This window comes from Diabrotica virgifera, chromosome 4, assembly GCF_917563875.1.
Source record: "Diabrotica virgifera virgifera chromosome 4, PGI_DIABVI_V3a".
Lineage (NCBI taxonomy): Eukaryota > Metazoa > Arthropoda > Insecta > Coleoptera > Chrysomelidae > Diabrotica > Diabrotica virgifera.
Genome location: NC_065446.1, coordinates 55483975 through 55506856, shown reverse-complemented (window position 1 = coordinate 55506856; position 22882 = coordinate 55483975). Strand labels below are relative to the sequence as shown.

Genomic DNA, 22882 nt, shown 5'->3' with positions numbered 1-22882 from the left:
ACCCCTACTGGCGACAGGACTATGAAGTACTTTGTGCGAACTTACGCGATGTATAGCACTCGCACCGCTCTCGCTCGTGCTCTAAACATCGCGTGCGTTCGCAAAAAGCATACTTCACGAACTGTTTCATAAATAACTATTATATAAATTAAAATTTTTAATAAAACACTATATTAAACGCCAAAAAATAATTTATTTTTAACATGATTTACATTTAAATCCCTACATTGAATATCAGCACAAATAATTTAAATAAATAAAATAAGAGAAAATAGGAAGGTCTCAGATACTTAATACATTATTAAAAAAATATTGTACACTAATTTAAATCTAGAAACCTTCCTTATTAGAACCATTCTTTTCTAGTACCCGGCATCTCTGCCTTGTACCATTTACAAGGCAAAGAGACGATGAAATAGAAAACGGTAAGTATTCTAAATATTCAATCACATTTCGTTTTCCTTCATATAGGGAAAGGTACAAGAAATGGTTCTTGGTACTCACAATCTGAGTAACGACAGAAGTGAAAGGCAATTTACCTTTTATTTCGATTCATTGGCAAGGCATAATCTGCAGACAGCGCTGTTTCTGATATCACCGTCGTCAGTACAGATGCTTACCCGCCTCTGAATCAACACAAAAACAAATTGCCTATTTAAGGGAAATTTTAAAGATAGATTGAAATCCCCTTATAGACGCTGTAGCGACATCTATAAAAGAAAATAGAAAATTGAATACATTATTAAAAATAATAATATACACTAATTTAAATCTAGAAACCTTCCTTATTAGGTAAGCACTTGTACTGACGACGGTGATACCCGAAACAGCGCTTTCTGCAGATTATGCCTTGCTTTTGAATCAAAATAAAACATAAATTGCCTTTCACTTCTATCTTTACTCATATTGTGAGTAATAAGAACCATTTCCTGTACCTTTTCCTATATGAATAAAAACGAAATGTGATTGAATATTGTAGAATTCTTTCCGTTTTCTATTTCGTCGTCTTTTTGCCTTGTAAATGGTAGAAGGCAGAGATGCAGGATGCTAACAAAGAATGGTTCTAATAAGGAATGTTTCTAGATTTAAGTGAGTGCTAAATATTACTTTTAATAATGTATTCTGTATCTGGGACCTTCCAATTTTCTATTTTCTTTCATAGATGTCGCTGCAGCATCCTCAAAGGGGATTTCAATCTATCTTTGAAATTTCCCTTAAATAGGCAATTTGGTTCTATGTTGATTCCGAGGCGGGCAAGCATCAGTACTGACGACGGTGATACCAGAAAGAGAGCTGTCTGCAGATTATGCCTTGCCTCTGAATCGAAATAAAACATAAATTGCCTTTCAAATAAAATGTTACTTTTTTAAACAAATTACAATATTTAATACTAGTTGGTATAAGTATTGTATACTGCCAGTTTGTTTATCAACGTGGTTGTGTATTTTAGTGTTTTCCTCTTTGATTTTCTTTAAGTTAACGATAATTCCTTGCAATACAGTAGTTTGTACCTTTAGCAAATTTACTGTTTTGGTTTGATTTTTCTTGACTTCATTAACTTCAACTTTAAGTGAGGTGAGAGTGGAATTTTGTCGGCAAGTTTTTTGTTCTAGTTTGTCCATGTATTTTTTTATATCATCAATTTCACAGTTTAACTCGGTGACATCCTCATATACTTCACAGAGTGTATCATATATTCCATCTAATTCTTTTTGACAATTGCAAGGATCTACAAGCAAAAACTATTATAATAAGCATATCATGAGTATGAACTACAAGAAATAAAAGAAATAAAATGTATACTGAATTCGCTTAGCCGAGATTCAATTTGGCACATTCGGCATAGGAAACATACAACACAAATATTCATACCTCACACTATTAACTGCTCAAATCAACTTACTTTCTCATTAAAAAAAATAAGAATTCTGGAAATAGTGGGACTCTATAGTAAGCTCATAAAATTTTGTGGAATTAATTTCTTCAAAATATTATTATTTTGTACAACAAATGATTTTTCTACGGCCGTGCTTAAAGAGCCACTTTCTAGCACGCATTTCGTTTTGAAAGTTGCACTTTTCCGCACATCGCGGCGTGCGTAAAAGTAAATTTTCTCACACGGCGTGCGGAAAAGTAGAATACCTTCTAATATTGCAGTATAATAAGCTATAATACATGCAATAAACTAATATTTAGATCCTGCTCTATCTGTTATCCTTCGTAAGGATATAGTGGCGTCATGTAAGTCGTTTGACTATTTCTATCCAATCTTCTCTCTCCTGTGCGTGTTGTTTTGCTTCGGAGAACGAGTAACCAGTCATGTCCCTTATTTGGTCCGACCATCGTAATGTAGATCTTCCTCTGGATCTTCTGCCCTTTACGTTGCCTTCAACTATCATTCGTTCCATGCCTTCCCTTCTTCTAGTTATATGTCCAAAATATCTCAGTATATTTTGGTTGATAGTTGTGCTGAGTCTAGCTTTTATGTTAAGTTCGGCTAATATTGAATTATTTGTGCGATGTGCGGTCCATGGTATGCGCAACATTCTCCGGTAGACCCACATTTCAAATGCCATTATACGTTTTGCATCTGCTTTTTTGATGGTCCAAGTGTCTGAAGCGTAGGTGGCGATATGAAATATTAACGCTCGAACAAGGCGTAATTTTGTGTTTTTTGTAATGTCAGTATTCTTCCATATTTTTGTGAGTTTGACTGTTGCCGATCTGGCCATTATGATGCGCCTACGGATCTCGTCTTCGCATCCTCTACTGTTAGTAATAACGGAGCCTAAGTTAAATATCTACATATTATTTACTAATTTATTTTAAATGTATCTTATTGTGTTCATGTTTTAATGAAATTAACGCAATAATTCGATGAAATAAAATTTTTTGACATAATATTTAAAAGTCAAATTAGTAGACAATTCCAATGGTTTTAAATCATCATCATGGAAACCAATATCGTCGTCGTGGTAACCCATTATATTGAAAGTTTGGTTTTGACAACCTTGTCAAAGAATTAATTTGTGTATTTTCACTCCTAAATAAAAATTGACATGACTCTATTTTTTGTGGCTTTTTTCCAAACGGACGGCCCTAGAAAAAATATTGTTCCTAACTCATGCGGAAAGTGTCTTCCCCGCACTCGACTGCTTGCCCGAACTCCGCTATCGCGTCGTTCGGGTCAACGGCAGTCTCGGGCGTACTTTCCGCACTAGGTAGGAAAATAACTATTTCCACCTACCTCTATCGAAAGTATACTTTTCCGGACCTGATTGTAGGGAGGAAAAGTAAAAGTGACGTCATGGTATTTCATTCATGAAATATAACTCATTGACGCCCTGTACAATATCTATTTTCTATTACATTTATCTATATATTTTAACGTTTATTTAAAAAAATTCTGTATTTTGTAGAATGGTAAAAAACAGTAAATTGTTATTCTGATTTAACAATTTTTACATTAATAATTTGACTTATATTTGACAGTTGACAGTTATATTTTACCTACTTGTTAGTTCTAGTTCTAATAAATTTTGTTGGTTAGTTACATAAATAAATTAAGTAAAAATGAAAAAATTACTTTTTATTTGAGGAAGGTGGAAAAACCATATGTATAACATGGGAGTAAAGTACCTTTTCCTCCCTTGAATGATTACTGCCCTCCGCTACGCGTCGGGCAGTAAACTTCATTCTCGGGAGGAAAAGTAGCACTTTCCTCCCTTGTTATACAAATAGCTATTTCTCATTTGTTATCAATACATTATAATCGCGTAAATAAATAATTGTTGATTGGCGTAAGGTTTATGTTATTTATGTCTGTCTACTATTAATAATATTGGCTATGAGCAGGTATGTTTGGTTGTGTAGTAATTTCCAGTTACGTCTAGCAACCTAACTTCTTAATAAAGACATAACTAACATCACTAGACAGTTGTGTCTCAGATTAGCGAATCCACTTTACCTATGTTTTAAAAACCTATGCCGCAATTTTTAGAAGTTGGCTTGCGATAATTGAAAACGAATTAAATTTTTATACTCTGCATTAAAATATGAGGCACAACACAGTAAACATACAAAAACACCTTAAGTCTCTTCATATGTTTCACTTGAAAAACTAACTATTAGTTATAAAGAAAACAGGAAAATATTTACAAAATGTACATGACACAACAAGTTATGTAATTTATACCTTAAAATTTACTTACTGTGTGTAGGTAGAATATTATCAACTATGTCAATTATACCTGATAATTGAGTATCTAAAACACAATTATTTAAAATTATTATTAGAACAAAGTATTTTTCCACCTACCTCTACCGAAAGTATACTTTTCCGGACCTGATTGTAGGGAGCAAAGTTGTACTTTTCCTCCCTAGGGAGGAAAATATTTTTCCTCCCTAGGGAGGAAAAGTAAAAGTGACGTCATGGTATTTCATTCATGAAATGTAACTTATTGACGCCCTGTACAATATCTATTTTCTATTACGTAAGTTTCTATACATTTTAACGTTTATTTATAAAACACTCTGTATTTTGCAGAATGGTAAAAAACAGTAAATTGTTATTTTGATTTAACAATGTTTACATTATTAATTTGACTTATATTTGACAGTTGACAGTTATATTGTTAGTTTTAGTTCTAATAAATTTTGTTGGTTAGTTATATAAATAAATTAAGTAAAAATGAAAAAATGACTTGTTATTTGAGGAAGGTGGAAAAACCATATGTATAACATGGGAGTAAAGTGCCTTTTCCTCCCTTGAATGATTACTGCCCTCCGCTACGCGTCGGGCAGTAAACTTCATTCTCGGGAGGAAAAGTAGCACTTTCCTCCCTTGTTATACAAATAGCTATTTAATATACTCTATAACTTTAACAATAAATCAATCAACAATTACATAACTGCTCATTTAGGGATATAGAAAATTATGATGATTTTCATAGTTGATTTTTTCGCAAACAGACGGATTCCGCTGTTTTTTTTTATTTCAGATTTTTCTTTAGTATTTACAAAATTGTGAAAAGGTTCACTCAAACTTATTTTTTGTACCTATACCGGGTGGAAGAAAAAAATGCTTTTGGGTCATTCCATTTCAAATCACTCAATTTTGGAGCAAAAAAAATTTCGGACCTCCGATTTGTCTGAAAATTGGTATATAGCTTCTGCGGGACGTAAAAATAAGATATTTAAGGTCAAAAAATCTTCTTCTTCTTTTTTCTCAAAATGTTATTTTATGCGATTTTATAGTGATTTGGTGTTTATTTATACAAATTTGCATTTTCTATCGTAAAGTATCAATGGAAAACATAATATTTTAATAAAAGGGACTCAAAAATGTCATTATATGGCATTAGAACAAGTTACTTTGATTCAAAACAAGCTTTTGATAAAATTTTATAGTGTAGAAAACGTTAAAATACCGTTTTTTACATTTTTCTCCATTCCCAAAATACATCATAATCGATTTGGCTGAAAATTTGCCCACATATAGACAAAACATAGGACTTTAAGCGGTGAGAAGGATTTGAATTATATTACAATACCAAAAAAGTTACATGCAATATTATAGTCAAAAATATAGGCGCCTACTGTAAGTACAATTAACTCGAAAATATCGACCTCACGACAAAAATTATTGTTAAAAGAAATTGTAATAATTGTAAATACGATTTATTTGGAAAATTTCAGTTCCTACCATTTTTGTCGAAAAGTTAAAAATGGCGGAGGTATTGAGCAAAACAGGTTCCCCTTTAAAATCAAGATGGCGGCTAACGTAACGGAGGAATTCATTCGTGATTTTAAATTTAGCCTACTATTGACTCCCCTGAAGATCAGAAAAATAAAATTTTGGGCAGCTCAGCATTCAAGGTCAAATGCTCTCCCGACTGGACTAATATATACTTTTGAGTCTGATATTACTGCATGTAACTTTTTTAATATTGTAATATAATTCAAATCCTTCTAACCACTTAAAGTCCTATCCTTTGGCTATCTGTGGGCAAATTTTCAGCCAAATCGATGATGATGTATTTTGGGAATGGAGGAAAATGTAAGAAATGGTATTTTAACGTTTATTACACTATAAAATTTGATCAAAAACTTGTTTTGATTCAAAATAACTTGTTATAATGCCATATAATGACATTTTTGAGTCCTTTCTATTAAAATATTATGTTTTTCATTGATACTTTACGACAGAAAATGCAAATTTGTTTAAATAAACACCAAATCACTGTAAAATCGCATAAAATAACATTTTGAGAAAAAAAGAAGAAGAAGATTTTTTGACGTTAAATATCTTATTTTTACGTCCCTCAGAAGCTATATACCAATTTTCAGACAAATCGGAGATCCAAAATTTTTTGCCTGAGTGATTTGACATGGAATGTACCTTTTCTTATGTTAAGTTTGAGACACCCTGTGGGAAAAACGACGTACAAATGTGAGTATACATCAGAATCGTATTGTAGTTTTTGTTTTGTGAACTTGTTGTTGTTGAATGTCCCTGATATCTTTAGAAACAAAAAAAAATAAACGGTTTTGTAATTTAACATGTGTTTTAACCGAAACAAAAGTTTGAGACACATTGTAGGGAGAAAAAGGCACAAAGGTGAGTACACCTCGATATTATGTTGTAGTCTCGTATTTTGTGAATATTTATTTTTTTGATTTCTCTGATATCTTTAATAACAAAAAAAACTAGACGGTATTACTCTTTGATATGAGTTTCTATGTTTCACATGTGTGATGTGATGCATGTCGTCAGTTAAAACACATATTAAAGAGTAATACCGTCTAGTTTACTTGTTATTAAAGATATTAGAGAAATTGCCTTTTTCTCCCTACAAGCTGTCTCAAATTTTGTTTCGGTTAAAACACATGTTAAATTACAAAACCGTCTATTTTTTTTGTTTCTAAAGATATCAGGGACATTCAAAAAACAAAATGTTCACAAAACATAAGACTACAATACGATTTCGATTAATACTCACATTTGTACCTCGTCCTCCCTACAGGGCGTCTCAAACTTAACATAAGAAAAATATTTCTTTTCTTCCACCCGGTGTAAGTACAAAAAAAATTTGAGTAAACCTTTGCATAACTGTGTAAATACTAAAGAAAAATCTAAAATAATAAAAAAAATTAGCGGAATCCGTTAATCTGTTCACGAAAAAATCTAATATGAAAATTCAGCAGAATTTGCTATATCCCTAACTTTTGACGAGCAGTTTATTTAATTATCATTAAAGTCTAAACTTTTTATTTGATTTACCTTTATTGCCTTTCGAGAAATTAATAACATCAGCAGCCAAAATAACGACTAATAATAAAGTCTTAATTGCCATTGTAATTTTTGTTTGGATGGTGCTGTAATATCTTAATAAAACTGATTCAAATCGTTAAGTTTTTCATGTTTTATATACTTTGGAGGGGTTATCAACAGGGAAGGGTTAACATTACTATAATCTTAACAATACTCCTACAATTTCCGTGTCTAAAAATAAATTTAAAATAAGTGATAAGCTTTTAATTCCAAAAGTGCAGCCTACTAGGTAAATATTATCACACAGTTTAAAGAATGATAAGGTAATTCAATATTATTGTAAACAGCTTAGTAAGTATGTAAAGCTTAGTAAGTATTAGACCATCGGATTTCAATCACGTTCACGAAGTTCAACCATGATTTTATACCTTATGCCTACTAAAAATGTCATATGAGATAACCAAAAATAAATTACAGTTGAACCAGGGTGCATTTTCTATCACATAGAATTTTTTTTATTTTTCGCAACTTTTTCAAGGTAAAATTTTTCGTATTGACACTGAAACTTACTTACTTACTTACTTAGTCCTAAGCCTTTCTACCTTTAGGTGTAAGGCTGGTGGAGTTGAGTTTGGCATTGTAGTCCATGCTTTCGGATCTTCCGTTAGGTTTCTTGCACTTTCCAATGTCAATCCCTTCTTCTCGACTTCTTTCCTGATTTTATCTACCCACATAACTCTTGGTCTTCCTCTTTTGTTTTTCACCTGCCCTCTCATTTCGAACACTAAATTTGTTAGCCTCTCGTTCGACATTCTACACACGTGCCCAAACCATCTAAGTTGTCCCTCCACTATTTTTTCATTAATTGGTTCTAGTTTTAGGTTTCGTCTAATTGTTTCGTTTCGTATTTTGTCTGTCCTCTTTCTGTTTGCTATTTTCCTCAGGAACCTCATTTCCATAGCATTGACTCTGGAGTTTTGTCTCCCCGTCGATGTCCATGTCTCGCTGCTATACATGATTGTTGGTCTAACTACTGATTTAGCGACTGCCGTTTTACTTTCTCCGGTATCTCTTTTTTCCCCAAAATGTTGTTTTCATAGCGTTAAATAAGCTTCCTGTTCCTCCCATTCTCTCGTTTATTTCCATGTCTTGTTAACCATTTGATTCAATTATTACTCCTAGTTATTTAAAATATTCCACTTGCTCTAGTTGTTTCCCGTCTAATTCTATTGCGTGTATCTTCCTCGTATTTGAAATTATCATTGCTTTTGTTTTCTCTGTATTAATTTTCATATTTATGTTTGATAGTTCTTCTTCTAAGATTTCAAGATTGTTCTGTAAGTCTTCTCTGTTTTCTGCTATCAATACCATGCCGTCTGCAAATAGTAGTTCCGATAGTTGAGTCCGTTTCATTTGCCAGTATCCTAATGTTAGTTTTCTCATTCTTCTCTTTCTGTCTTTATCGCTTCATTCAGTACCGCTGAGAATAGCAGTGGACTCAGCACGCATCCATGTTTGACGCCCTGACTTGTAGTAAATTCTATGGATTCCTCGTTATTGGTACTTACTCAATTTGTATTATTTTTGTACATATTCTTTATTACTTCTATTATGTGTCTGTCGACTCCCCTTGCTTTTAGTGTCCTCCATACTTCCTTTCTTCGGATTCTATCAAACGCCTTTTCCAGGTCAATGAAGCACATTATCTGTCTATTCTTCTTGATTACCTTCTCACTTACTTGTCTTAATGTGAATATTAGGTCTTGCGTGCTTCTGTCCTTCCTGAATCCACACTGTGTGTCTTCCATAGTTGTATCTATTTGGGTTTTTATTCTTGTCTCTATTATTCTTGTGAATACCTTCCCAGGGATACCTGATATGGTGATACCTCGGTAATTATTACAGTTTCTCTTGTCTCCCTTTTTGTGTATTGGTAATATAATGTCTTTCTTCCAGTCCTTTGGTAATTTAGCTCTATTTATGATATCATTCATTATTCCTTTCATGCTGTCCATTCCCTCTTTCCCCATGAATTTTATCATTTTCAGGGTGATATGATCCTTGCCTGGTGCTTTGCCCAATTTCACTCTTTCTATTGCTTCCTCTAATTCCTATCTTGTTATGGATTCCACTTGTTGTTCTTCATTCCTTTCTTGTATCTCCCCTATGTTGTCCGTGTCTGCATGAGTTAGCTCTTTGAAATGTTCTCTCCATCTTTTCATTGTTAGTTTTTCTTCTGTTAGTACGTTTCCATTCTTGTCTTTTATATTCGGCATCGTGTTCTCTTTCTTTTGTCTGAGTTGTTTTAATGCGCCGTAGAAGAGTTTTTGGTTTTCCCTATAATTTTTTGTCATTTTTTGTCGAAATCTCTCCCATGACCTTTCCTTTCCTGCTTTCACCGCTATTTTAACCTCTTTCCTTTGTTCTTTAGATGCTTCATAATTTTTCGGGTGTTTTGTGCTTAGGTATCTCTTCCATTTGTCTTTTTGTTCTTTATTTTCTCTCGTATTGAGCTCACGGCACTGAGCAATTAACATTCCATATTGAGGTCATAATTAACACCATTAAGGTACCAGTAGACCTTATGCTAACATTTAAAAAAAATAGAATCAATACTCCTCTATCGAATCGTAAAATGACGTAACGGAGAAAATCGTCGCAGCACATATGATTTTTTTTTTTCAAAAGAAAATTCAGTTTTCCTAGGAAAATTCCCTAGAAAGTCTCACCGGTTTCACATATTTTACTCTTCGAAATATCAACTTTTAGTACTCTCAAAGGTATAAGTAATAAACTCGTCGTTGAACTTCGTCGGAAATCTGATAGTCTATATTGACCTCTCCCATTGAGGAGCATTATGGTGATCTTAAAATAAACTTTTATTGATCTATGCTATTTAAATTTCCATTTATAATTAATAAGTATTAATACCAGAACGTTTTTGGATTGCGGATCTGTCTCTTCCACGTGTTCTTAGATTTACTTTATGGTGTCGAGTCTAATACTGTGAATAACGTCGATCTATATCGCCTTGGGGCTTACGAAATGTAGTGCTGTAGAAGAATTTTAAAAGTTTTTGGGTGGAGAAGGTTCAAAACTCCACAATACTAAAACGTCTCAGCAAGACAACTGAGATTATAAAAAGCATCAATAAGAGAAAGCTGAAGTATTTCATACATGTAATCAGAGGTAAGTAAGTAAGTAAGGTATGCTTTATTGTCATAAAATTTTACCAATTTGTGGACAAAGCTTATACAAAATTAAAAAATACAATAAAAAACAAAAAATAATAAAAAACTACAGACAAAACAAAAACAGAAACAGACACCAAGTAAATGGCGTGAATTATACTACTTAATATAATTTTACAGTTATTAAGTACACATTAAAAAATTAAAAATTTTGCAAACCATATGTATACAACGTCAGAGCAAAAATAAGGCGAACAAGAAAAAAGGAAAGGGAAAGTAAATCAAAAGTTCTATGCCGCTGCAAATATGTACAAAAGTACTCGAAAGTAATAATCCTGCAAGTCAATTTGCTGAATTCAAATCGTTTATAAAAAAGTCATTCACTGTATAAAAAGCTCTCTCTAGCAAATAAGCTTTCAAGGCTTTGCGAAAAGCGGGAAATGCTGTAATAGATTTAATGTTAGATGGCAGGTGATTGTGCATTTTTCTCGAATTGTATAGTATAGAGCACTTAACCAGCTCAGACCGTGGGGTTGGCAGATAAAGATTATGCTCTACGTTTCTAAGGGGATAGTTGTGAGTGGGTCTCCCTGGACCTTCTGATGCATGTTTGCGGATTAAACAAACGGATTCAAAATCAAACAAAGAAGGAAGAGTTAATATTATAAATTTTTTAAAGAATTCTTGGCAATGAACTCTGCTATTGAGTCTCAGGGAGTAACGAAAGCTCTCTTTTGTAGTTTAAAAATACGCTCAAATTGAGTCGCACAACACGTACCCCAGAATGGAAGGGCGTACCGAAGATGAGACTCAAAAAGGGCATAATAAACGGTCCTAGACGTTGACAAATTCATTTCCGTAGCAACTGATCTTAGCGCAAAACAAGCAGAACTTAATTTTTTTTTGTAAGGCATCAATGTGCAAGTTCCATTTTAGAGACTGTAATACTAGTATCATCTGCAAAGAGACATATTTTACCTTTAATGTTCAGACTAGAGATATCATTTATGTATATCAGAAACAATATAGGGCCTAGAACTGAACCCTGAAGTACCCCACATTCTAATGGCATGCAAGATGACGTCTTCGTGACAACCCTTATAAACTGACTTCTTTTATTAAGATATGATTTAAGCCATTTAAGAGCCTTTCCCCTAAATCCATAGTGCTGTAATTTGTCAGTCAAGATGTTATGGTTTACACAATCGAATGCTTTAGAGAAATCAAAGAAAATTGTTGCTGTAGAGTGATGGTTGTTTAGACTGGAGTAAACATGATCAAAAAGGAAGAACATAGCATTATTCGTGCATTTGTCACTCAGGAATCCAAATTGATGTGGAGTAAGCAATTTGTATTTCAACAGAAAAGATAATATTCTTTTTTTTTTTACCAGACTTTCAATTATCTTTGACAACGTGGGCAGGAGTGCAATAGGGCGATAATTCGAAGCAAGATCTTTATCGCCTCCTTTGTGTATAGGAATAATTATCGCTGTCTTAAGGCAGCTTGGAAAAACTCCAGTCTCGAATGACCTGTTTATTAAGGTAGTAAGATGGTTAAAAGTGCAATCAGGTAGAGCAGAAAACATTTTAAGAGTGAGGCCATCAGTTCCAGACGACGATTTATTTTTAATGTCATTTATTGTAGAGCGTAGTTCACCTGATACTATGGGTGTAAAAAAGAAACTATTTACATTCTTATGCGAAAGATATGAAATCGGATTCTGAGAAGGAGGTATAGTATTTGTTAAATTTTTTTCCACATTTACAAAGTAATTGTTCAGGGTCTCAGGAGAAGTCTGGATTTTGGTGGGAGAAGAAGTCTTATCTCTCAGTTCATTTACAATAGACCACGTTTCCTTAGCAACATTACCTGATTTAGCCAGCCTCGCATTATAATAAATTTTCTTGGCGGCCTTTATGGCTTTATGGTAAATTTTCCTGTAAAGCCTAAGGTAATCATGGAAGGATATGTTGTACGAGAATTTTTTTAGGTACGATAATGAGCGCATGTTATTTGCAGATATACGTAGACCTCTAGTTGACCAGGGTTTACGATGTTTAGTTTTGATGGGCCTAAGAGGAAAGGATTCGTATGCCAGACCAGACAACAGCTTTATGAATCTAGAAAACTCGATGTCGACATCAACAGAGCGGAAGTCCCAGTCAGTTGTTTGACATAGGTGTTTAAATGTTAGAAAATTTTGTTCTCCAAAGACACGGAACAATTTTCGTTGCGTGTTTTCAATATTATTTTTTGATTTTAACCAAAATGTAGTCAGTACTGCTTCATGTTCAGAGAAACCCAAATAGGTCCCAAATATAGGTTGCTACAGGGAATATGGAAGAGGAAATAACAGGCAAACGCAATCCAGGACGAATAAAGATTTTATGGTTGAAGCACTTGCGACAATGGTATGGTATGGATACAAGCATGCTATTTGAGGAGGTAGTGAATATAATTACCAACCAGGAGGGTAACCAACGTTCTGAAAGGACATGGTACATGAAGAAGAAGAAGAAGAAGATATTTTCGTAATGTTTGTATTATTTTAGGTGGATCAATTTTTGGAAATTTGTATGATGTTGGAAAGAAGCTATATTTAACTTACCTCAGCTTAGTACCTTAATTTTAATTTTAGTACATAAATTACATCTGAACAACTAAATCTTAGCTATCGATATTTTATGGACTTTACCGTCTTTAAATGTTTATGTTTGATATAATATTAGCCATGTTGTGACCATCTGATTGACACCTAGTTCATGCCATTAAAAAATATTTTTTTCTACGACCGTTTAATGACATGCTCACTATTTACTATTTTTGAATAGATAATAACACCCATTACTTTACTCCTGAGTAATAGTTCATTACTCAGGGTCATTACCCACGGGCTGAAGTTAGGATCAAGTGCAGTATGCCACTTTTAATATATTAGTCGTATATAAAATGCAATTAATAATATATTATACAACGAGCAGTTTAATGATGGTCATTATGAAGCGAGTATGAGGGATACAAAACGAGCCGCCTAGCGGCGAGTTTCGTATAGAGTACGAGCTTCATCATGATAATTAAATGCAACTTGTATACACGATTTTTTCTATGATCATTCACAAAAATTATTAATTTTGTAACGCAAACAAATTAAGTAGTTTGTCAGTTTGACAGTTTGTTTACATACTGAGAACTGTCAGAGCGTATGTATTTGACTCGCCATTGGTCACTGCGCGTGTGCTACCTTTATCGCAAACGTCATATCGCGATTCTATTGGTTAAAAATCTGTACCTTAATGAAAACCTGTATCGTAATGAAGTTCATTATGATGCAGGTAGTGACATAATAATTGATATATTATAGTATGAGATTAGAAAAAATTACCTATACCCCGATCAAAGAAAAATTTAACAAAAAAAAATAAAAGAAGGATGAAAATTTGGAAATAGGTAGTTGAAATTGTCTATTATTATATAAGAAAAAGTTTACCATTCTACATCCCTCCATTTTAGAAAAATGGAACCCCCCTCTCGAAGGTGAAAAATATAGATTCAAAATAAGTCCGGAATTGTATAAAATGACTAATTCTAAGCAACCTTTGTTCTATAGAGTTTTTCCCTAAGTCAATACTTTTCGAGTTATTTGAAAGTGAATAATGTTCATTTTTAACAAAAAAAAAACATGTTTTTGGACGGTTTTTCGGAGATAACTCAAAAAGTAAAAATGCAAATAAAATATTCTTAGCAAAAATATAGCCTATTAAAAACTGAAAAAAAAATGGTGTATGCTTGAGGTCTGTAGACCCAGTAGAAGCAGAGTTGGAGCTAATGAAAAGTAGGTTCTTGTTTATCAAATTCCAAATCGAATATTTCAATGTGAAATAAACCAAAAACGGAGCACTTTTCGAGAAAAATTCACTTCAACTTTTTAAAGTGTTTAAAAAAAGGTTTATTTTTATTTTTTCGTCGCCCATGTACAATTAACTTTATTTGTGTTTCGGCAAGACGTTCCAACGGTTTGAATTATTTAGAACAATTACATTTTAGAAAAACTTCTTTTAAGTAAATTTCTTTTTTTTTCGATTTTTCAAAAAATACGTTATTTTTTCGAAATGTCTCAAAAACTATTGGATTTATGAAAGAAAGTGTTCTAACCAAAAATTTAGCTTTTTTTATACTGACAATTCGTCTTTACCTATAACTCATGTAGCTTATAAATTAAGCGAGATATAAGCATTTAAAATATGGACTTCAATGCAAAGGGAGCGTCTTTTTAGCCCTTTAACATTAAAATCCTCTGAACAAAAGGGTCTAGAAAGATTGCTGTTCTCATGATCTTATAGCTTATGAAATTCTCTACAAAATGATGTGAGAATGAGTGCAAGAAGCTTAAAGGAAAGCCGAGTTATTGTTAAAAAACCAAATACATTTTTCTAGAGATAATGTTTGAAAATTACGGAGCGTCTAAATTTTGATATTTTTGGAGTATTTATTCTTTTATATATGCAGTATCTGCTTTGTATTTACATATAGGTCAACAAACCTCTCAATTTTGCTGATTGGGGATGGACAAAAGTGAATGAGTACCTTGGTAACAAACAAAATGATGAATATTCCTGCACCAGAAGAAATATTTTAAATGATATTTTGCAATTGCAAAAAAGGATGTGGCTCAACTTGTGGGTGTCACAAACTTGGATTATATTGCAATCAATCTTGCGGTTCTTGCTCTGGTGATAGCTGCCTAAATTATCCTCCTGTCTACCAAGAAGAAAAGGAAGTTGATGCAGAAGAAATAGACAAAATTGGAAATTGAAGTTAAATTATTGATATATATTTTAAAAATAATATTAGTTTTATACTTAATTTAATGTTGTAAAATAAATATTTTTCCTTATCATTAAAACGTTAAGTTTAAAAAATTTAATTTCCCTCAAACGTATATTTTTACAAGAATAAAAAACCGCTAAACTCCGTAAAAATGAGTGGCGCATACAATATTCCAGCTACAAAAGATCTGGTATGAAAATTACATGGCGCGAAAATGTATTTTCATTTTGATACAAAACAAAATTCTAGTTTTATTTTAAAAGATTTTTCCATAATATTTGCTAAATTTGAAGTAAACGCGCCACAAAAGAGTAAATTTGATACAGTTTGAATTTTGAAACTCTTTTGTGGCGCGTTTTGTTCAAATTTAGCAAATATTATGAAAAAATATTTTAAAATAAAACTAGAATTTTGTTTTGCATTAAAATGAAAATACATTTTCGCGCCATGTAATTTTCATATCAGATCTTTTGTATCTGGAATATTGTATGCGCCACTCATTTTTACGGCTTTTAGCGGTTTTTCAATTTTTCTCTATTACACGTTAAGCTTTATAAATGGTCACCTTTGTCGCATTATCTCCCAAATAATCTAGTGTCCATCGAATGTACACTAGATTTTATTTCTAGTCGAAATAGATTGAATAAAAATATTGGGATGGCCGGTAAATGAACTCGGATTGCCCGTTTCAGATGAAATTTAGCGTCGCAACCACTACAACTACATAAACCATTTCGGGAATAACCGTTAATTAGATTATACATTTGTAGCTTAATAACCTCTAAACAGCTTAACCGATTTTGATCACTAGACATGTGTTTGAAACCTATTGACAAGTAGTATCTGATGCATCTGAGGTCAAGTATGAAAACTAAAGCTGTTACAGAAATTATTGAGCTTGAAAAACCGTTTTCCCCATAGGAAATAGATTTGATCATATTTATGAAGCGTATAACTTAAAATTTCGAACTTTCCCGGATATGAGGTTAGATTCAACGTTAGATTCGCCTAGAGTCCTTCTACAAGCGGTCAGTTATTGGCGCAATTCGTAGGTTGAAATTTTGAGTAATTTTCGAAAAACCAATATTTTCAAAGTTAATTTTTCAATTTTTCGGCTATACTGAGCCGTGTGCATGTCTGAGCTTGATAACTTAGGCACTATTTGAAAGCTTAACTCAACCCTATTTATGTGGTGTATTTGCGATTTTCCTGTCTCTCCTTGAACCTAAGATATATACGCCCAAAAAAATTGCCATTTTGTATCTACCTAGCCCTATAGCTGGCTTACGGGTAGTCAGAAGTCAAAAATTACACCGGTTCTAAATCGACCCACACACCCTCTTAAAACACAGAAAACAACATCAGATCGGTGTAACTTTTCCACATACATACATACATACATTCTTCTTCTTCTTCTTGTGCCACTCCTATCGGAGATTGGAAATCATCAAGGCTACCCTGACTTTGTTTACAGCTGACCTAAAAAGTTCATTAGTGGTGCAGCCAAACCACTCTCTCAAATTCCGCATCCACGACATTCTTCTACGGCCTGGATTCCGTTTTCCTTCTATTTTTCCTTGCATTATATTTTGAAGTAATGCGTATTTATGACCTCACATCAGGTGACCCAAATACTCGAGCTTTCTTCGTTTTATCGTTAATAAAATTTCTGGGTCTCTTCCTATCCTTCGTATTACTTCAAGTTTTGTGATTCTTTCAACCCAACTTATCTTCAGCATTCGACGGTAGCACCACATCTCGAAACTTTCAATATTTTTTATGTTGTTCTGTTTGAGAATCCAGGCCTCTACACCGTATAATAGCGTGTTAAATACGTAGCCACATAGCATTCTTAATCGTACATACATACATACATATCCACAAACATTTTTCCCCTTTTTATATAAAAATTGAGTTCTAATTCTGAGCTCGGTAACTTTTGAACGGTATAACCGATTTTCAAAATTAAACATGCGTTGGAAAGGTAATGATCTGTGCTATCACAAGCCGCAAAGGTCGAAATTAAGTTTTTGAAATTTTTGTGAGTTTTGTGGACGAGAACGAAAAACAGACCCTAAATGGGAAGGGCCGTAAAATCCACAGCCTTGGACCAAAATGGATGGTTGACATATGAATGGGTGAGTCTTTTTCTAAACTTTAAAATGGGATTTGGCTCAATTTTCAATTCAGTCAGGTTTAGAAAATCGAAAATTTCGTGTATACATATATAGTGTCGTATGTAGGGGTGTTGTGCGCCACTGTCGAGAACTGCCGTTCTCTGGTAATTTCCAAAATTAGATGTGCCTTGGAAAGGTAATTATCAGTACTATCAGAAGCCGCAAAAGTCGAACTTATATTTTTGAATGGTAGTTTTGAGAACGAGAAAGAAAAACAGACCCTAAATAGGAATAGACGTAAAATCCACACCCTATGACCAAAATGAAATGTTCACATATGGATGGGAGAGTCTTTTCCTAAACTTTAATTTTTTAATTTAGTCAGATTTAGAAAATAGAAAATTTCGTGTATATAGTGTTGCATGTAGAGGGGTTGTGCGCCACTAGCGAGAATTGCCGTTTTCTGGGGTCGCCTTGGTCGCATTCTCTCCCAAATGATCTAGTACTTACGACACCAGTGATAAGACAATCTGAGTTCATATTCCAGCCATCCTAATAATTGTGTAATTATGGCCGGCAAATGAACTCGGATTGCCCAATCAAACTTAACATTGTAACCCCTACAAGTACATAAACCATGATTGAATAATAACATTGATTTTTGAAGATATTCTTCTTTAGCGGCGAATCGATTGAGGGTAAAATTGTACATGATTCGCGCGCCTGCACACACTGACAGTATGTAGTTCTCTAGTTCATTGCTAATCTTTCAAGATAGGTATGTATGTATCTGTAACCGTGCAAATAAGTCATTAAAATAATATATTAGTGGTTTTAGGAAATGTATTATTTATTATAATTCTTGTGTTTTTGGATTTGTGTTTCACTGTAGTAAAATAATAAAATATTATGTAAGCATAACATTTTTACACTATATGTCGCCGTGTTGTGTAATTATATCCGAAATTTACATGTCCATTTCTAGGGCCTCGCTATATTTTTTTTATTTTTGGTTGTTTTAATAAAATTTTTTTGAAAGTGGTAGATAAGAAAGTTAGTTTGATTTTTAAATAAAACACAAATAACCTTTTAAGTATATTTACTTCGTTTAAATTACCTATTATATAACAGAAGAATATCTTCTTACGTGCGTACAAAGTACAAACACATTCTTTTTTTCGATATAAACTAAGTTTCGATAACCAATAAATCGAAAACTATTAATTTTATCAAAAAAATATAAACCATTTTTTGCTTACAATTAATGTTTTTACCAACATTTGCGGTCAAAATACAATAAAAAATTTCCACCCTCTAGATGGGGTGGCAACCACCCCATGGTAAAAGCGTCTTTCGGCATCATATACATTTTGATCCTTGGACTATCCACTACTTATTGTCAAATTTTCAAGCAAATCGATCCATTCTGTAAAAATTGCGAAGTGAAAAGTTTTAGTTCCTGGACTAATTATACCTTTGGAGCTCTATAACTTCTGAACGGCTGAACTGATGTTGATCACTAAACATAAGTTTAAAACGTATTGACAAGTAGTATTTGATGCATCTAAGATTAAGTATGATAACTTAACGTATTACAGGAATTATTGAGCTTGAAAAACGGTTTTTCCCATAAGAAATAGATTTGATCATACTTATGAAGCCTATAACTAAAAAATTCGATTTTTTCCAGATATGAGATATACACCGTCCGACGCGTCCTGAGTTCTCCTACAAACGGTCAGTTATTGGCGCAATTCGTAGGTTGAAATTTGAGTAATTGTCGAAAAACCAAAATTTTCAAAGTTTAGTTTTTCAATTTTTCGGCTATACTGAGCCGTGCGTATATCTGAGCTTGATCGCTTAGGCACTATTTGAAAGCTTAACTCAACCCTATTGATGTGGTGTATTTGCGATTTTCCTGTCTTTCCTTGAACCTAAGATATATACGCCCAAAAAATTGCCATTTTTTATCTACCTAGCCCTATAGCTGGCTTACGGGTAGTCAGAAGTCAAAAATTACACCGGTTCTAAATCGACCCACACACCCTCTTGAAACACAGAAAAAAAAACATCAGATCGGTGTAACTTTTCCACATACATACATACATACATATCCACAAACATTTTTCCCCTTTTAAATAAAAATTGAGTTCTAATTCTGAGCTCGGTAACTTTTGAACGGTATAACAGATTTTCAAAATTAAACATGCGTTGAAAGGTTCTGTGCTATCAGAAGCCGCAAAGTTCGGGCTTAAGTTTTTGAAATTTTTTGGAGTTTTGGGGACGAGAACGAAAAACAGACTCTAAATGGGAAGGGCCGTAAAATCCACACCCTTGTACCAAAATGGAGATGTAACATATGGATGGACGAGTCTTTTCCTCTACTTTAAGATGGGATTTGACCCAATTTTCAATTCAGTCAGGTTTAGAAAATCGAAAATTTCTTGTATATAGTGTCGCTTGTAGGGGTATTGTGCGCCACTGATGAGAACTGCCGTTCTCTGTGGATGGGATACACATTTTTTAAATAAATATATTATTATATCATAAGCAACAATTAATTTTCATTTTGTTAACGAATTCCATTACTTCAAGCTTTCGAAAATATTTTTCCCCAATTTTTATGAGACGGGGTAGTTTTTAGGGGCTGATTTAAATTAAAAACTTGAATCTTGAAACTTAAAAAAGTTTTTTATATCTAAATAATATATATTTTTTCTATTTAAGGTCGAAAATAAAATGACTTCATAATCCCAGCCATTTTTTTAATAACTGTATAAGGGGTAGTTTTTAAGGGTAGTTACATATAAAAATAACGAATTATTAGTTACATTGTAAAAAATCAACAAAAATTAACATGTTTAAACATATTGATGTCTATAACTGCTTCCATTTACTAATTTGCAATTTTTTCCTAAGTTTCATTGTTAGGGGTGGTATTTGGTGGTTGCATTATTAAAAAGATTAAGTCTCAGATTTCTTGTACTTGAAAGAAAAAAATTCTCCTATTACGATCCAAAATAAAAAAATTTCATGTTTCTTGAACATATTTTTTAAATCATCTTTCTATGAGGATTTTTTTGTGGGCTGTGAGCTGTAAAATATAATATTAAAGTCCTGATTCAAAACAATCAACACTTATTATATTTGAACATAACTATAGCCCATTTCCGCTTTAATTAATTAGTTTTCAATTTATTGGAAAAGGGGTAGTTTTCACCCCTAAAAAATAAAAAGCGTACTTTGCGACCAAGTCCAGTTTGCAGAGGAGGGTAAAATGAACTTAATTCCAAATTTTCAAGAACATCGATGGAGCAATTAGAATTGCGAGGTTTGGATCCATTTTAAGCTTGAATAATTGTACTATTAAACTTACTGTTAAACTTGTTTATTTAATACAATAATTATTGTACTTTATATCAATAAAAAACTTCAAAAAAATTTTTTAAAGGATTTTTAACTGTAAGGGTAAGAACAGAACAAGTAGGTCGAGGTGGAGGTGTAGGTCGCGGTGGATGCTACTAGTTAAGCCGCGGTCGATGTCGATAGCAAGGAGGTCACCTGCGCTGTCAGTTGAGCTAGAACCACTATCAAGTGATGTAGTGTAATGAAATTTGAATGACAAAAAGACTGTGCTTTTGCGATGTTGTGTCAGTCAAGTGATGATAATGATGAAATGTCAGCTGTAAATAATCAGATCCTCCTTCATATTTCAAAAATTTACTATTTTAGGTGCTTTAGAAATTCAAAAATAAAGTGAATACAAAAAAGGGATTATATAAAAAGTGTCAACTCAGATAGCGCAACTAATGGCAACTTGTCTTCGAACGGACCAATCACAGGGAAGCATCCTTGTAGGCCGCGCAGTAAACATCCATGTAAAACAAACTCATCTTGTTTTTAAAAGCATCTATGTACACCTCCTGAATGGCATCGCGCTAAACCTCCACCGCGACTTACCTGCTCTGTTCTCTTCCATTCACTACAATGTGTTTGTTTTACATGGATATCGACATCGACCGCGACCTCCACCTCCACCTCCACCGCGACCCACTTGTTCTGTTCTTAGGGTAAGCACAGAACAAGTAAGTCGCGGTGGAGCTGTAGCTGTCGGTCGCGGTCGATGTCGACATCCATGTAAAACAAACACATTGTAATGAATGGAAGCGAACAGAGCAGGTTAGTCGCGGTGGAGGTTTAGCGCGATGCCATCCAGGAGGTTTACATCGATGCTTCGATGCTTCTGAAAATCACTTTGTTTTAGGTACATGTCGTTCGAGGCCAAGTTGTCATTACCTGCGCTATCTGAGTTGCTACTTTTTATATAATTCTTTTTTCGTATTCAATTTATTTTTGAATTTTTAAAGTATATAAATTCAGTAAGTTTTTGAAGTGCTAAATATGAAGGAGGATCTGATAGCAATTGTGCAGCTAACTTCCGTACTGTGGGACAAGACCCACAGACCACATCATAACCGGCATGTTCTTGCGAAGGAGTGAAAGGAGATAGTAACTCAACTTGTATTGGAATGACAGGTAATTGATAAAAATGAGAATATAGTACATTCTTTCACGGTTTTTGCTGTAAATTTTAAAGAACCGTTTGGATTGACATTAAATTTGGCATAAGGATAGCTAACATGTCAAAGAAAAAAAGTGATATGGTACCGATGTGTGCTTTTGTCCTGGGGATAGGTTTCACCCTATCTCGGGGGTGAAAAAATATATGTCCACGATAAGTCCCGAAATGGATAAACTGACTAATTTTAGACAACTTTTGTTTTATAGAGTTTTTTCACCAAATCAATACTTTTCGAGTTATTTGCAAGTGAATATGTTCATTTTCCAACAAAATAGCCACGTTTTTATACGGTTTTTCGCAAATAACTCAAAACGTAAGCATTTTGTTAAAAAAATATTCGTAGCAAAACTATAGCCCATAAAAAAAGTAAAAAAACGGTGTATATACTAGGTCTCTATACCTAGCAAAAGAAGAGTTATAGCTAATGAAAAATAGCTTCATATTCGAAAAATTCCAAATAGAATAATTTAATGTGAAATATCCAAATAATGAAGCATTATTGGGGATAACACATTACAACTTTTTTAAAGTGTTAAAAAAAGACTAAGTTTTCACTCTAATGGCATATAAAACAACATAATGCTCTTCTACATCCCACCACAATGAAAACAATGGGAACCTTCTCTGGTTGAAATCAAATCTGGTTCAGTTGAAAATGGTTATTCATTTTTGTTAAAAAAAGCTTTATTTCTGTTTAAAAAACATCAAAGTTGTGGTGAAATACAGATCCATCCAAATAGGGAATAGTTGTTTCCAATAAGTACGAGAATGTGTCAGGCGTCATCCTCATATACAAATAAAATCGTTCCGGGTCATTTTTCAGTTCGTGAAAAAGATGATATTCCCCTAAACGGCTTTTTTTCAAATTTATTGGATGCACTGAAAACCG

At 33.2% G+C, this 22882-nt stretch overlaps 2 protein-coding genes across 2 annotated transcripts in view; one reads left to right on the top strand and one right to left on the bottom strand.

The window, feature by feature from the left end:
* The window catches only part of LOC114331837 (adenylate cyclase type 3), a 682543-nt gene that overhangs the window by 183397 nt on the left and 476264 nt on the right, over positions 1 to 22882 (top strand). The window lies entirely within an intron of this gene.
* On the bottom strand, positions 241 to 7374 carry LOC114331874 (uncharacterized). The gene is made up of 3 exons (XM_028281560.2): positions 7283 to 7374; positions 4212 to 4265; positions 241 to 1729 (listed from the first exon to the last, which is right to left on the bottom strand). The coding sequence occupies exons 1-3, from the start codon at positions 7353 to 7355 to the stop codon at positions 1359 to 1361; spliced, it is 498 nt and encodes a 165-aa protein (XP_028137361.1). The 5' UTR covers positions 7356 to 7374; the 3' UTR covers positions 241 to 1358.

Excerpts from the sequence above, each read along its gene's own strand:
- LOC114331874 (XM_028281560.2), bottom strand. The coding sequence starts at position 7,355 with ATGGCAATTAAGACTTTATTATTAGTCGTTATTTTGGCTGCTGATGTT. Across the intron at positions 4,266-7,282 it reads TTTCTCGAAAGGCAATAAAG|ATACTCAATTATCAGGTATA; the intron begins GTAAATCAAATA and ends ATTGTGTTTTAG. Across the intron at positions 1,730-4,211 it reads TAATATTCTACCTACACACA|ATCCTTGCAATTGTCAAAAA; the intron begins GTAAGTAAATTT and ends TTTTGCTTGTAG.